The following is a 17,007-nucleotide window of genomic DNA, read 5'->3' as shown; positions in this document are numbered from 1 at the left end:
CTCGGGACGAGGAGGAAGTTTGGGCCTTTCCGGCCACCACCCGCTTCAAAATGGCTTCCCCCAGGGAGAGGCGTGGGCTAACGTCAAAGTATAGACTCTAAATCTTTCCTCCCATGGATCGTACCGCAGAGTTCAGGAGATGGAAGGCGCAGTGTCTGAGCAAAGCGGACCTCAGCCGTAAGGGCAGTGTGGACGAGGATGTGGTAGAACTTGTGCAGCTCCTGAATGGGCGAGAACCGTACTTCACCACCAGTTCCTGCGCTGGGCGCATCATCCTCCTAGACGGGGTGAGGCCCTTTTGTTCAGCGCCAGCCCTGTGGTGCCCACCCAGTGCAACACCCCAATCCAGCCTGTGTTTGTCCTTCTGATGGGTGGTTTCGGCTTCTTTATGAAACTTAAAGGTTGAACTAGACCAGTGCTTCTAAAACTTTAATGTGTCTATAAAAGAGCATCACCAGGTGCTCTTTTATAATACAGATTCTGATTCAGTAATTCTGGGATGGAGCTGATGATACTATGTATTTCTAACAAGCCCCCAAGCGATGGCGAAACTGCTGGCCTGAGAATGCTCTTGGGTTGCAAGGATTAGAGAATATGATTCTAAATACTAGGGGAATTTAAAGACTCCCAGCAGGGCGAGGCGGCTTTTCTCTTCAGTCGCCTTACCAAATCAACTAGATAGAGCGTCTCCAGGGTTAAGGCGTTTACTGCCTCCTAGTGGCCCACTCCGTTATTACAGCTCTGGTAATTTTTACATTACGCTGAATACAATAAAATGTACAATATGGGTTAGTCTGAGATAGTGGTCAAGCCCTCAGACTTTGGAGTGATACTGCTTAGATTCTAAGCTAATTATGGGAGTTACTGGCTATGTGATTTTAGGAAGGTTATCTAAACTCAGCCCCTCCCTGTTCTATGAGGATAATAGAGTATTGGCTTCATAGGGATTTTGCGTAGTAGAAATGGGATAATTTGAAACATTTAGCACATGCCTGGCCCATATTAAGTGTGCTATAAAAGTTAGCTGCATGTCAATTTTAACATTAGGATTGAATTCAGAGCATGAAAGACAGCACACTCATAAGCTCATTTTTTAGATCCCTCATTGACTGATAATTTTCTGGTCCCCCAGGTTAGCAGGGCCTGTATATTTTTATATTGCAACCATTGCCTCCTGAGCGGTGGCACTGGGCTTACTCTCTCCTACTGCCCTATTTTACCTGGATTTCTGCAGCGTTTTCCTAACAGGTCACTTATCTACCATTCTCTCTACCCCAAACCATGTTACATACTGTTAAAGACAGCTCTGTGCATGTCACTCATCTATGCTGAAATCTTTTATTACACATTTTTCCAACATCAGAAAATCCAAACCCTTATTCTAGTATACCTTCCAACCCCTCTGCTGCTGTGATATTTTCTGCTACTTCTCTTCATGTTTCTCTCTTTACTAAAACTGAACTATTCTCTTTTTCATCTTATATTTACCTGCCTTTGCCTTTGTTCATATTTATTATTCCTGAAATGTTTCCCCCATCTCTGTATATGCGACTCCCAAAACTCCCCTCTCCCATCTGAACACAAGCATACACACCCACTTGTAAGTAATGACTGCTTCTTCTGAACTTCCTCAGGACTTTTTCAGAACCTCTTTTCATTTTATATATATTATTTATTTTCATTTAGTCTTATTTCGGGAAGGATTTGCATCAACTTAAAGAAAAGCAATACAAGAAGAAAAAAGTGGGAAAATCTGGATGAAGGGAATATAGATAAGATGAAGCTAGAGATGGCATTAGTTCCTAAGTATGCCCCTAGATTCTGTAAATTTGCTAGAGGTGAGTCACACATTTGGTTCTAACATTTAGAGGAGGCAACATAAGATCAGATAAATGTCACTGAGGTCATTCAATGAAAACAAACCAGTTATTTAGGACAGGCACAGCTCTTCCTCTTTCCAAAGCTAGACAGCCAAGTCTCCTGTGAACTCATTGTAAAAATAGTTACTTTGTAGAAGTATAGTGATTTAGACGTATAGACGTAAGTGTGGTTTCCTGCATCTTCTTTCCAGCCTCCTTGAGGGTAGAATCTGTTTATACCCAAAGAATCTAAAAGAACTTTACAAATAAACATTTTTTTTCAGTTAATTAAAAAACAAAACAAAAACAAAAACCTGATGTTAAGGTATTGGCTTCTTGAAGCTTTGACCTTGCAGTCCTAGCTCTGCCCTTTGGGTCTATATATATAGTCTAATCCCGACGTTACAAATGTATGCCTTTAGAAACTAGAGACATATTATAAGGGTGTGAACAGCCCACCTGTCAGTAAAAAGTAATAGGTCCTGTGTGGGATTGGGACAGTGCTTTTTTACAAAGGGAATTCCAAGTTGTTCTTTTGTTTGCTTTTTTAATATTGTGCAAGCCAAGGGGCACCTGGGAGGCTCAGTAGGTTGAGCATCCAACTCTTGATTTCAGCTTAGGTCATGATCTCAGGGTCATGAAGCCTGCTTAAGATTTTCTCTCTCTCCCTCTCCCTCTGCCCCTTCAGCCCCCCCAATCATGCTCTCTCTCCTCTCTCTCCCTCAAAAAAAAAAAAAAAAAAATAGTTTGCAAGCCAAATAAAACAAGTAGAGTATAACTCAGGGCTGCTAACATACAACCCCTTACAATAATCCCTTTTCTCCTGACAAAATCGTGACCATATTTCAGAAAATATTTTTATACCTTAATAAACAATTTATTTTCTTTATATTTCAACTAATTTGGTCTCATTTTTGTTTTGGGTTAAGTTTACCCAAAACCTAGTGAATTATTCTCAGTAATACTTAAAATTACCACTTGGAATTATTAATCTAAGAAAGCTTACAATTATGCTATGCATTGTACTTACTATTTGTGTAAATATTATATGATTAAATTAAATTATGTTTATTTTTTAATTTTAGGATATAAATGGTTTTGAGGTTCAAAAGCAAAACCGTTGCTGGCTACTGGTTACACACAAACCTTGTGTAAAGGATGATGTGGTAAGTTTTTATATATAAACTTAGAAATAAACTTTTAATTCAGAATCACATTAAATACATATGGAAAAAACAGAACATTCAAGGTGGATTTATATGCTTAATTATAATGACTGAAGATTAGAAAACCTGAGAATTTATTACAGTGGCTTTTTTGATTTGGGAAATAAAAGTATAAATATGTATATAAGCATTACTTATTGCTCAACAAAACACATCCTCTTCAACATAGAGAGTTCATGGGTATTGGACACATAGTAGATTGAAAATTTGAATTTCATTTCTACCATTTGATAACTCTGTAACCTGAAATAAATTATACAAGAAGGGAGCTCGGAGAAAGGAATTAGTACTATCTATATATTACCAACGTACTGACATAAATAAGTTATACATTATTTATCTGGATTGCTTCTTGTAAATCTTCTGATCTGTCCTGGGTTATTTAGTTTCAGAAATTAAAAATGTTTAGAAGAGTTCATATAAGTTTGTATTAGTCAAGCACTTTACATTACCTGTTCAGGTGCCTAAATGTTGTCTTAGGATACTCACTCATTCTTCATCTCTTTCTTTGGGTACTGATTCTTTCTGCATATTGGCCCTTATTCTCTTCTGCTGGAGACAGTCTTTGTAGTAGGAAAAATAGCTGCCAACAGCCTCAGCAGAAAAGGACTTCTTCTTGCTAATATCCAGGTATTATTCCCAGAGGAGTCTGAGTCATCCTGCTTGGGTCAGATGTTCTCCCCTTGAGACCAGTTATTTTTGCCGGTAGAATGGAATACTATCCTCGATCAGACCTAGGCACTTGGCATCTCTGAGATTATTATAGCAGGAGTCATGAGCGATAGGGTCATGATTGACAGTCCCATCAGAATCAAATGGTGTGAAAAAGGGAGGATACAGCCGAAGGATACTAGGTGGACAGAAATAACAACCACCTTGTATAAATTCTAGCTCAGACATACATGCATCTCAAACGTCAATCTAATAACAAAGCATTTAAACAGAACTTCCCTTTTTTTAAGATGTTTTATTTATTTATTTTTGCGAGAGAGAGAGCGAGCAAGTGCACAAGCGTCAGGGAGGGGCAGAGGAAGAAGCCGACTCCCGGCTGAGCAGGGAGCCCCATGTGGGGCTGGATCCCAGGACCCCAGGATCATGAGCTGAAGGCAGATGCTTAACTGACTGAGCCACCCAGGCTCCCTAAACAGAACTTTCATATCATATTCCTTTTTTTTTTTTTTTTTTTAAAGTAGGCTCTATGCCCAACATGGGGCTTGAACTCATGACCTCAGAATTGAGAGTCACATGCTCTATGGACTGATCCAGCCAAACACCCACCTACCATATTCCTTAGTGAAAATCTGTTACAGAGTTAAATAGAGTAGTAGTTTACTTTCCCAGGTATGGCTAGAAAGAATGACACAGAGGTTTATGGGAGAATTGGAAATCAGGTCTTTTAAAAGAATAAGCAGATTAATCAGTGTTTGGAGGAAGAGGACCAAGAAAGCAGAGTGAAAAGTTATTGCAGAAAAAGGATGCTGGATGATTCTGAATGTTTCTGGGAAAAACTGAAATTGCATATGGTAAAGAGTCACCACAGAAAAGGATCATATATTGGTGTCTGATGCTAACATTTCTCATTTATTTAGATTGCAGCTCTGAAGAAAGCAAATGGTGATGCCATTTTGAAATTTGAACCACTTATTCTTCATGTGCAGTGTCGACAGTTGCAGGATGCACAGATTCTGGTAACATTTTATGATTATACTTGAATTTACAGGTATGTGGGTAGATTTAATTCTAAGCTTTAAATCTACCAAAAAATAATATGATTTTAGTTTAATTAACCAGGTTTTAAATTTAATTATAGATTTGGGGCTATATGTTTCTGCAATGTAGAGCTAACCAGTTTATTTGATTAGCCAGATTATCAGAATTTAACCAATTTATTTTTTTTACAGCATTCACTGGCAATAGATTCTGGTTTCAGGAACTCTGGCATAACCGTGGGAAAGAGAGGAAAGACTATGTTGGTAAGATAACTTTTGGCAAAAAGCAATTCTTTGGGCATGAAGTGATTCAGATTATTGAAAAACCTCATTAGACTCCTGTCTTTAGTCTCTCCCTACTCAAATCTTGCCATTCCCTTGCTCAGAAATCTTCAGTACTTTATTCTTTCCTACAGAGCAAAGTCTAGAGTTCTTAAATTTGCATTTGAGCTCTTATTTTATAGTGTCTTCCTCTACGTACTTTCAACCTGATTCTCTGTGCCCTCCTCATCCTAAATAGTCAAAGCTCAGTGTAATCAGCACCATGATATAGTGGAGAGAATCATAGGCAGGGGGTCTGAAGTCCTCTACACAGAGACTGGCTACACCACAGCTGTGCTATATGAACTTGGTCAAGCTCCTAATCCTTCAGGGTCTCAATTTTCTTGGCCATATCAGGGGTCCAGCAAACTACTGCCTTGGGACCAAGTCCAGTCCACAGGAGGTCAGATCCCACTACTCCCACTTGATAAATTCTTGTCTCAGGTTGCTTTTGTGCTACAATGGCAAAAGTGAGTAGTTACGACAGATACTGTATGGCCACAAAGTCAGAAATATTTATTATCTATCCTTTTACAGAAAAAGTTTGCCAACCCTGGACTAGATGATCTTTAAAGCCCTTTCTAAGCCTCCAGCCTCTCTCAGTCCTTTCCTGGCCAAGTCAACTCCTAGTGATTTTGCCCTCTTCTGATCTTCTATAGTATTTATTATTTGTGATGGTATGTATTCTTTGCTTTTTAACTATTTCAGGTTTTCTTCCATTCTAGCTTCCTAGACTTTCCTATTTTCTATCTATTTTTAACAAGTTGCCCATTTCCCAAATAGAGATGGCTTACAAAAGAAGACACCTATAAAAACGCATGCCTAAATAGAAAGTCAAAGCCACGGTACTGGTTTGTGTCCCTGTCTCCTTCCCATACACTCCATTTGGTAGCCCAAGCAAGAACAGAACCGTTCATTCACTTTCCATTCCTTTGTCTTTCGTATTCAGTTACAAGTCCTATCACATCTGCCTCTAATTTCTTATGCCCGACTCCACTTTCTAAGCCCTTTGTCACTGCCCCTACTTAAGCCGTCATGATCCCTCCCCTCAGTCTTTACAATGGTTTCCTAACTCGTCTTCCTACTACCCATCTTCTCCTTCAGCCCCCCAAACCAATACTATCAGAATCCCCCTTTTAAAAAAGCCAGGGTCGGGCACCTGGGTGGCTCAGATGGTTAAGTGTCTGCCTTCGGCTCAGGTCATGGTCCCAGGGTCCTGGGATCGAGCCCCACATCAGGCTCCCTGCTCAGTGGGGACCTGCTTCTCTCTCTCCCTCCGCCATTCCCTCCACTTGTGCTCTCTGGCTCTATCTCTATGTCAAATAAATAAATAAAATCTTAAAAAAATAAATAAATAAATAATAAAAAAGTCAGGGTCTCCATATATTTCCCCCGGTATTCAAGGCCCTACCCAAACTATTTTCCATTTACCTTACTTATGCTCATCTCCTTCTACCACACTTATGCTCCAGTGAGATAGAAAACTATTAGCTGTTTCCCAAATGTATCATGCTCTTTCACGTGTCCATGACTGTAGATAAGTCATTCTCTGGCCAGAATGTCCCCTGCCCCCATTTTTACATCTGGTGAAATTGCACTTATCCTTAAAATCCTAACTCAAATGCCACCTTTCCCATAAAACCGAGGCCTGGACGCGTTCCCGTGTGTGTGTGTGTGTGTGTGTCTCCTGGCACAGCACCTGTGTTGTCTTGTCATTCTTTGTTCACTTATTTATTTCCTGTTTTAAAGTGTGAGCTTTCAAAGGCAGGGATCCTATTATGTTTATTCTGTGTCTTCATACCTTTCATGGGGCCAAAACACTGTAGATGCTCAGTAAAAGTTCACTGAAAGAATTTTTATTTCCCATGCTAGTTTTTGTTGCTGTTCTTAACCTATTTCCACTGTTTGGATTTACTTGGAACCCATTGACTGTTTCATCAAGAGGTTTACTAAGATTGGCAACCCTAAAGCATGGAGAAGGAGCCACTTTGTGAGATAGAACAGGCAGTTTATAACCGCACTCTGCTCAAGCAGCACTAAGAGGCTCTTCCGAATCCGGTCCATTTTGATTTTCCCTTGAAGCTTCTGTTGAGATTTCATTTATTTCTTTTCTTTAAATAGCATATTAAAGCTTTCTAAGCTTTAGTGAGACTGAAACTGTTAAAGTGATTGGATTTTTGGATATTATCTGCTTTCCTGAAAGACAATATGTAGAATGACTTTCTTAAGAAATAACTTTATGTGATGGGAAAATCTATTTACTCTCCTTCGATTCAGTTGTGTTTAGCTAAAGTATATTGAAGCATAAACTTAAATCCTATAATGGAACCAAACTATGTTTAAACACAGCCCTGACTGGGACTTTTCTTTATTTATTTTCAGTGTGTCTAGTACATAAGTCATTATATCTAAAATTGCTTGTTCCTTGTAGGCTATCCGGAGCACACATGGTTTAGAAGTTCCATTAAGCCATAAGGGAAAACTGATGGTAACCGAGGAATATATTGAATTCCTGTTAAAGATAGCAAATCAAAAAATGGAGGAAAACAAGAAGAGAATTGAAAGGTATGTTAATTGGATATTTCTATGTTATTCTTATATATCTAGGTCATATTTAAAAATACTGATACACACCATCTTCAGTTTATACTCCCAACTCCTTTTCTATTTGTAGTCTTATCACAGATAATAAAAAAATGATCAAAGTAACAGATGAGAGTAGCCCAGACAGTAAAAGGTACTAAATGCAGTGTAAAGGGAAGATACATGGAGGATAGTGGGACATGACTACCAGCAACAGGGATAAAGGGAGAGAAACATAATCCCTCAGGTAAGAGAACCCAACAGCAATGGGGACCATAACTGATCAAGTTGAAGGCAGCCAGGGAAGAGGTACACACTGCCCCCTGAATGTGATCTACTGGTGATTATCCAGAATCTCCTTTTGAGGAAAGCAACCTGGTTAATTTTAGCCTAATAAATATTTTACATATGGGGCTGATTCTTATGGATTAGATCTAGAATTGCCATAATTGTCCCCGGAGGGATCATGGATCCCAGGATCATGACTATCAATTTATATCTTTATACCTTCTCTTCTCCTTAAATTTTACCTCCTGGTAAATAAAACTCTTACATTACTTTCTTTTCAACTTTTTCATAAAAACAGAGTTTTTGGCATAAAGAAGTGACAATGATGCTGTCTTTCTTACATGAAAGGAATGCCAGTGATCTGCCATCAGCAAGGTGCATGCTTCTGAGTTTGTCAAGGAGTGATGGCCAACTTGTTGTCATTTATAATGTCCTTTCCCCTTCTCCCCACCTCCTTGGCTACCTCACGATGAGTCACTCACTGCCTAAATAATTCTTAAATCATTCTTCTCTCCCCATTTGTACTGTCACTTTCTTTATTCAAGACCACTGCAATAGCCTTGTTAGCTGGTCTCATAGTAGAATGTTTCTAGTGTGTCTCTCTGCCAAGCCATTCTCTATATCACCATCAGAATCCTATCTGTAAAGTGCAAAGGAGTCCTAGTGTTTTACTTGCCTGCTTAAAATTCTTTAATACCTACAATTTTTTTTTTAAAAGTAGCTAAGGCTACAAGTGCTAATGGTAGCAGTGTACGATGGTGGAAAGAGGTAGAATTTGGTTCCAGAGGCAGAACTGAATTTGAATCCAGGTTCCACCACACTTACTCAACATTCTTGACTCATTTTTCTTTTATCTAACTTGGGAGAAATACCTGTCTTACAGAACAGTTTTAGTATAAATAGCATCTGCATAATGACTGGCCCTATCCCTGTCATGTCATGGATTCTCAGGATAGGGTAGCTCTTTTCCTTCTTCATTGACACATACAGAAAATAAACCTATGATCACATCATTACAAACCATCCAGGCTTTCTTAACCAGGACTCCTCATTTGAATGATAGAATTCACAAAATTATTCAGTGACTTTCTCAGTTCTTGCAAAAATGGTATATATATTCCATTCTAGATACATTGGAGAGAAGTTAACCCATTATAGACAAAGGATGGCTTAGGGCATTGGAGCTTAATTTCCTAGACCACTGGTTGAAAAAAGCTGAGGGGTTGCCTGGCTACCAGGTGCTTTGAGCAAACATTCTAAATGAAGTGGTAATTTCAAGTAAGTACTGAGGAGCACCCAGCCACTTCACCAGACTACAGAGTTTGAACTACATGTAGGTACTTGTTGGTACCGTTCCGTAAGTTTACTACGTTTCTTAGATTGTATTCCAGTGAGGCTCTTTGCTAAAATGTAGGAAGTAACAAATCAGTTTCTCTGTTTCCTTACTTGAATTTCAACAAGATTATAAATATAGCCCAAGAGCAACTAACTATACACCTGGTGAAGTTAATTGAGCCACGTTCACCAACTATAAAATCAAATTATACTTTAAATCCATTGACTCAAAAATATGTTTGGAGATTATAGTGTGCATGCTGCCATCAAGAGAGCCATGCTCATCATATAAAATCAGTGAAAAATTAAAGAAGGGTGAAAAGTGTCTTAAGATACTGATTAGAAGATTACATGTGAATTCAGAAAGGGGGAACAAATTAGAGAGCTCCTTTGGGAACAGCTGTACATTCAACCAAATGCAGAGAAAAAGTTACCCTTCTGATGTGGAAAAGTGAAAAAAATAATAAATACTGGAGGTGATAAGTTCTGCAATCAGACTTTGAGTACTAAAATTGGTTTGTCACAGGACCAAAGGTTCACAATTCAAATAACTATAGTAGAATTTTTAAAAGTCAAGTCCTAATCAGTAACATTTCAGCAATAAGAAATAGTCTAGAAATGTAAAAATCAAAGTTAAGAGGTAAAACATTTTTAATACAAAAAAAGGTTTGTGTGAAACAATTCCCAAGCCCACTTCTTAGTGGAAAGAAGATAATTTTATATATAATGATTTCCAGCTAAAAAATACGAAGTTTGGAGATCTCTTTACCAATTATAAGAGGAAGGCTATCTTTGGACTGTTAATAAGAGATCAGGACTGACTTGGGTCAGAAGAAACCACCATTTGACTCTGAGTACAACAAAATTAGCCATGTTCTTCTCTTCGCCAACTGTGTAGTAAGAAAATGCTAAGTCAAGAGTAAAAGGGCTGAATACATTGGCATATAATACCGTTGATAAAGCAAATTGGAGAGAAAAGTAAATGAATCTATTTCCAATGGTTATTTTTTTTAAACTTTTTTATGGTAAAATATATATACCATAAAACTTACCAATTTTAACTGTACATTTCAATGGCATTATGTACATTCACATTGTTATGCAGCCACCACTGTCCATCTTCAGAACCTTTTCATCATCCTAAACTGAAACTCTGTAGCTGTTAAACAATAAATCCCCATTCCCCAGACTCCCGGCGCCTGGTAACTACTATTCTATTTTCTATTACTATGAATTCAATTATTCTAGGTCCCTCACATAAGTGGAATCATGTAATATTTGTCCTTTTGTGTCTGGCTTATTTCACTCAGTATACGGTCTTCAGAGTGTGTCCATGTTGTAGCATGTATCACAATTTCATTCCTTTTTAAGGCTAAATAATATTCCACTGTATTTACATGCCACATTTTATTTATCCATCCATTCACTTATCAGTGGACGTTTGGGATTTTTCCATCTTTAAGCTTTTGTGAATAGTGTTGCTATGAACAAGTGTGTACAGATGTTTGAGTCCTACTTTCAGTTCTGTTGGGTGTATACCCAGAAGTAGAATTGCTACATCGTATGGTAGTTCCATGTTTCATTCTTTGAAGGACTGTTGTGCTGTTTTCCACAGGAACTGCACTATTTTATATTCCCACCAGCAATGCACAAGCATTCCTTTTCTCAGCATCCTTGCCAATACTTGTTGTCTCTTGTGGGTTTTTTTGATAGTTGCCATCCTGACAGGTGTGAGATATCTCTGTGGTTTTGATTTGCATTTCCCTGATGGTTAATGACATGGAGGATTTTTTCATATACCTGTTGGCAGGTATATGAAATTCTGTTATTACTTTGCTGCTTTCCTTCCTGCTTGTGGTGCTCCTCCTTAGCTTCCTTCTGGATTTCCCTCACTAGTCTATCTGTTGGTTAAATATTATTGTTCTCTAAAATGCCGCTCCTGGCCCATTGCTTCAGCTACTTCCCCATATATAATGATAGGTCTTCCAAATCTCTCCCAAGTCCTGAGCCTAGATATCCAATAACCGTTTGAATGTATCTAACTAGAATACTCCATCAGCCTTTCCTGATTAACTTTCTTGTCCTAGTCTCAACCCCATAGCCATTTCCTTGGTTCAGATTCTTCTTACTATTTACCAGTATTGGTACAGTTTATTCCTTAATGCAAAACAGAAATATGAACCACATTGAAACATTAATTGCATGTATGTCCTTTTCTTCCACTACAATGTGGTCACATTGGAAATAGGACTGAGTTCTCCCTGCCACCAACCATACACATACACGCTTTAAATATTTCTTATCCCAAAACCTAAGATAGTGTCCAGCTCATAGTAGAAAACCAGTACATGTTTATTGAATTAATAATAAACAATAAAGGAACTTAAAAGTTAACCCATTAAATTGAGTTCCCCAAAGGCAATGACAGTTTCTTATTTATCATTTTCTGAGTGTCTGGTGTGAGAATAGTAGTTAATAAATGTTTTCTAAATTTGCTAACTGACTTTTTCCATCAGTAGTGCTACTTACAAGGCTTCAAAGCCTTAGATGATTATTCTGGAAGATGTGTAAGATGGCTTAGAGATAAGAGTGAGTGGTGTAGGCTCTTGCTGTATATAGTCAAGGTGAGAAGTAACAGGAGCTTGAATAGCAAGATGAATGGGAGTGATAGTGCAGAATGTAAACAGAACTTGGTGACAGACTGGAAATGGGGGTAGAAAGAAGGAGGAGGCAAGGATAACAGATGTCCTAGACTCCTCGTCTTTGCTAGTCTTATTTTTAAAACAGAACTAAAACAGGTGAATAATAACTCGCACATTTCCCTATTACTTAAGATCAAAGGAGCAAATAATATAAAGTGGAAACACATAACTTTATTTTTGTATAGTTCCCCCTTGGATATTCGGTTCCCTCATTTTTTTCCTCTCCTGTACCTAGCCAACTTCCGTCCATCCTTGCAATTCAGCCCCGGCATTGGGTGTTTTTCCAAAGAGCATTTCATGATCTCACTTGAAGCAGGGTACCAACCCCCTCCATGCTCCCCGTTCCTCTTGTCTCCTTCATGGCATGCTGAATATGTCTTTACAGTTCTGCTGCTCCCATTAAACCCTGAGCTCCTTGAGAGCACAACCGGGTCCTTTACCTCTCTTTCCAGAGCCTGGCACGGGCTCCATCACATACCTGTTTTTTAATAAAAATGCTAGAGTTTAATCAAGTTAATCTAAATACGTATCCATGAAAATAGCCTTCTTTGTTATTTGTGAATAATGGAACCCTAAAAGGGTATGAAATTGTGGCTAGATTTCATTAATTTTATGTTCCTATTTCAGAAGTCAGAGAAATATCAAGTGGTCCTCTAACTGACCTGAAAAACAAGAATTCGTTTTCCTAGAACGGGTCTGAAAAGTTCTGTCATGAAGAGACTAAGTACAAGTTGCCCCGTGGCATGATAATCTTGACTGCAGAAGTAGAGAAACTGAAGACAGTTTGATTTTCTTTGGGGGTGGGGAAGACAATTGCCTGTGCATACCTTTCAGAAGATAAAATATCTTCTGAGTTCTTTTTGTTGCCTGTGAGAACGGAGAAAATTGCACTTTGAGAATTGGGCTTCAGAGGGCTATATAAAGGGGCATCTTATGAGGGGAGAGCATGTAATTGCAAAACAAATTTCTGACTTATTGAGAAAGATAGTTTCCCAAAGAACTTTTTAAAAATTCCCTTTGAAAAACAAAAGGAAAACGTATTTGAAGTATTTGTTCTTGGCTTTCAGACAACAGGGCCTTTGTTCCATTTTACCAGCTCTTTTTGGTGCCCCAAGGATGTAGCTGTGAATTCTTAGGTCCTTTAATGGAAGATTAAAGTAAGGCACCTGTTCCTCTTTAATTACTTTTTTTATGTGATTGACAAGATATTTTACACAAGCTATTAATTCTCTATGATCATAAAAGAGCAATTTAATCTTATCTTTAATTTTCTAGGAATAAAATATAATCCAGAAAAAAGACTTGGTGACCTGAGTCTGAAGTTCAGGGTTGGGTGGAGAATGGTAGAAAATGGAGTTGCACATCACTATAGCCTCCTATGATCAGATAGGGGTGATTCACACCACTTGGTGGCATGAAGTTTTGGACTTACAAGTTTTAGATAAAATGAGTCATTCTACTGGGTCATTTTGTTAAGCTATTCTAAATAGGCAGTGTGAAAGATGAGAAGAAAACCAGTCATTAAAGTCATCGGGGATGATGGTAGGACCTGGAGAAAGATTATGCCAAGTATAGAAGTTTTCATGAATGTAAGAGACTGAACGAAATATTGGTAGATGGCATGAGGGGCAGATGAAGGAGTTTGGTCTGGTGAATGTTGGTGAGCCAGCTCAGTTCTGACCACATCCCAACTCTGTTTTAGGTGGGGTACAGAAAGAGTAAGCATCTCCGCTTGAGAGAAATGCAGAGCAGATGGTTATCTTTGTGGGGGAACCAGGTTTCAATTAAGTAAAGATATAGGGGTGCATTAAATTAAAAGGTTGTTACCACGGAATAGGGTCTAAAAAATTACACATCAGTATTTTCCAAAGCCCTTTGCTGTACCTCCTACTATACTGCTTTTCCTTGTCCTGTACCTCCTCTTTGAGATTGATTTATTCACCGAAGAAATCTCTGTTGAGCACCTATTATTTGCCAAGCCTGGTGCTGGATATCAAGGTATACCTAAGTGGTGAGTACATAAGTTCTTAAAATATGGACAGGATATGTAGTAAGTATGTTAGGTATGTATTAGAATTGTGTGGAATATTTGGAAACAGGTGATTATCTTGGGTTTTTTAGGGCAGTTTTAGAGCCTTTACAAGTAGAACTTAGCCTATTCACTGAATTAAAGAAAGAAGAAAATTGGTCCAAATAGCAATCTATTCCGTAGGTGCCAAAAATTCCCTGTCACACTTTGCCATTATAATAGAATATAAAAGCATGATGAGATCCCCACAATGGCAAGGGAGTTCTCAGCTTCCAGATTCCTCTACTTGGGGACCTAGGATAACACATCCATATTCACCTTTTTGTTCAGTGGTTATTTATTCACTTATTTTTACTGAGTGTGCCAGCATTGTCTTACACGCTAAGAATGTAACAGAAAATCAGATAGATGGGATCCTTGGTCTCATAGAATTTATATTCTGTAAAAATGGTCATATTGAGAACTTACTTTGTGCCAGGCACTGCGCTAGGTACTTACATATATCACCTGTAACCTGACAACCCAGCTCAGTACAGGATAATGTCCAGTTTGATAAATGAGGAAATCGAGACTCAGTAAGGTTGGAATTAGCCTACCTTTAGCTTTCCCAGTGGAAGGCATTTGAAGCGCATGCGATACGCCATGCCACCTCGCTGCCCTCCCACATGTGCTGAAGGCTGCTGTGTCAGGCAGAGGATTGGATTAGGTGTTAACATGGGAGTAGAAAAGACATGAAGACCGATTTTCGGGGAGCTAACAGTTTGTTGTACCACAAAGTGAACACTAAAACTAAAGTAGAAAAATGAGGAAAGGAAAAGAGAAATTTACACTTAAGAAATCAAGATAGCTAATGAACACATGAAAAACAATTTCACTGGCAAACAAAAAAATGATAATTAAAATAATAAGATACCATTGTCACCTATCAAAGTAAAGTATGTTTTTGATGGTAATATTCAATGTATGGGTGAAGTGATCTTTCAAGTACTGCTATTAGAAGCATATTTTTTGAACATCTATTCTGGAAAACAGGTAGTATTTATCAAGAGCTTTACAATGTTTATACCCTTTAGCCAGGTAATTACATTTCTAGCGGTCTGTCCTAAAAAAGTAGCTAGAAACTCAGATCACATTATTTTTAAAAATGTTCATCACACTGTTGTTTGTATTATAGAAAGTTTGAAAATAAATTAAGGCCAACCTAGATGACGTAATATTACACTACCATTAAAAAGTGTTATTTTGTAGTTTATTTGATGATATAGAAAATGTTTTCAATAAATATTAAATTTGATAAAACAGTGTAAAACTATATATAATAATTTTGTAAAAGATAGTAGGCATATGGGTACATGTATAAATTATATTAATTCAGAATACATTAATTAACTGGAAAGAATAAAAATATTGAGAGGTTATTTCTAGGTAGTTTTGTAGAGGTAGTCTATATTTGTAGCCTCATATATTTGCCAAATTCTCTAAAGTGAGATTTTATTACATTTATGATTTTTTATAAAGAAAAATAATTTCTCTTCTGTTTTTACCTTTTTTGTTTGACTCCTACATCTGCAATAGTAGTTGAGGTAGAATACAGGTTGTCAAGAGATGTTTCCAACTCAATTTTCAGGAGTGTTCTTGAAGAACTGAAAACACACTTCCTAATTAAATGATCTTATAAAAGCAAGAAGCATATTATTTCTCTGCTTCATTTTATATTTTAAGGTTAATATGGAACATTATCAAATTTATAAGTTCTAAATGTATTTCAGCCATTCTGTTTTTGAGAACACAGATATAACAGTAGTACTTATTTCTTCACAGGCTTTATAACTGCCTACAGCATGCTTTGGAAAAAGAAAACATTACTAACTCACGTCCCAAAGAGAAAATCAAAGACAAAAATAAATCATCATATACTCGTAAGAAGAAAAGAAACCCAGAAGAAGCACACAGCAAATGTTTTACTGAAGAAAATGTTAAAGAATGTGAAAATGATGATGACCTAGGAATCAGTGTTACTATCTTCCCTGAAGATTACTAAGATTCGGTCTTGGTAGAATAATGTTTCTAATAGATAATACAAAGCTGCTCTTTACAAGAGTATTTTAGTTTCTTGAGTATATGAGCCATTCAGAAAAGCAAGATTTATTCTTTCTCTATATTTAGAGAAATCCTTAGCTTTTTAAAATAGCTCTGTATAATATTTGCTCATTAAATACCATGTTTTAGTCACATAGAGATTCATTGCAAAAATAAAATTGACTTTTTAATGCCTCTCTTTTTTAAGTTTCAATTTCTACTTCTGCAAAAACAGAATTATAATACTCTTTCAAGAGAACCTTAACACTGGGAATGTTTGAGTAAAAATCATCACAACATTTTACTTCTTTTTTCACTTTGAAACCTCCAGCCTTTAAAGGGGGATGAGCTTGCTTCTTGTTGCCGTGAAGTCCAATAACCAGTCCTTCCCTTTTTTTTGACTTTGTGGAGAAAACAACTGATATGCTTTTTGTTCAGGACAAAATACCTGAACCCTTTCTTCCCGTTATTTCTCGCAAACCAGAGCCTGCCACTGGCACGGTCTCTGCCACACGGGTGGGCCTGGTTTTTCACTAAACCTGGTCAGAAATGATCATTTAAGACCTTGGAATCCTTATAGAATCCTCATATACTATTTTGGAAAGTTTCAAGGCATCACAAGACTTGGGTCCGAGTTCTGGCTGCTACCCAGAAACCGGGGGTGGGGGTCCTTGAGCAAATCATCGAGTTTCCAAGGCCTTCCAGTTCCTCTTCTACATAATAGTTCTGACACCTGCTGTATTTACACGACAGGAGTACTGACAGCTTCACATCAAATAAAAATAAAGTTATTAATAGACTTTTGCATATGTGTTACTATTTATCTCATTTATTTTCATTATAAAATGATGCTTTCATACTGTATCTTCAGAAAGT

The 17,007-nt window shown here is 37.6% G+C and overlaps 1 protein-coding gene across 1 annotated transcript; it reads left to right on the top strand.

The window, feature by feature from the left end:
* Window positions 1-9: 9 nt before the first annotated feature.
* On the top strand, window positions 10-16,328 carry TYW3 (tRNA-yW synthesizing protein 3 homolog). The gene is made up of 6 exons (XM_032425995.1): window positions 10-287; window positions 2,945-3,025; window positions 4,675-4,773; window positions 4,987-5,058; window positions 7,547-7,680; window positions 15,874-16,328. The coding sequence occupies exons 1-6, from the start codon at window positions 114-116 to the stop codon at window positions 16,091-16,093; spliced, it is 780 nt and encodes a 259-aa protein (XP_032281886.1). The 5' UTR covers window positions 10-113; the 3' UTR covers window positions 16,094-16,328.
* Window positions 16,329-17,007: the final 679 nt, after the last annotated feature.

This window comes from Phoca vitulina, unplaced genomic scaffold (genome assembly GCF_004348235.1).
Source record: "Phoca vitulina isolate PV1807 unplaced genomic scaffold, GSC_HSeal_1.0 scaffold2, whole genome shotgun sequence".
NCBI classification, from domain to species: Eukaryota; Metazoa; Chordata; class Mammalia; order Carnivora; family Phocidae; genus Phoca; species Phoca vitulina.
The sequence above is the reverse complement of the archived record's forward strand: the minus strand, read 5'-3'. Positions and strand labels throughout refer to the sequence as shown.

What these genes read in the sequence shown, in the direction of transcription:
- TYW3 (XM_032425995.1), top strand. Translation starts at nt 114, where the DNA reads ATGGATCGTACCGCAGAGTTCAGGAGATGGAAGGCGCAGTGTCTGAGC. An exon ending in GCATCATCCTCCTAGACGGG is followed by an intron (nt 288 to 2,944) that starts GTGAGGCCCTTT and finishes TTTTAATTTTAG; the next exon opens with GATATAAATGGTTTTGAGGT. An exon ending in AGAGAGGAAAGACTATGTTG is followed by an intron (nt 5,059 to 7,546) that starts GTAAGATAACTT and finishes TGTTCCTTGTAG; the next exon opens with GCTATCCGGAGCACACATGG.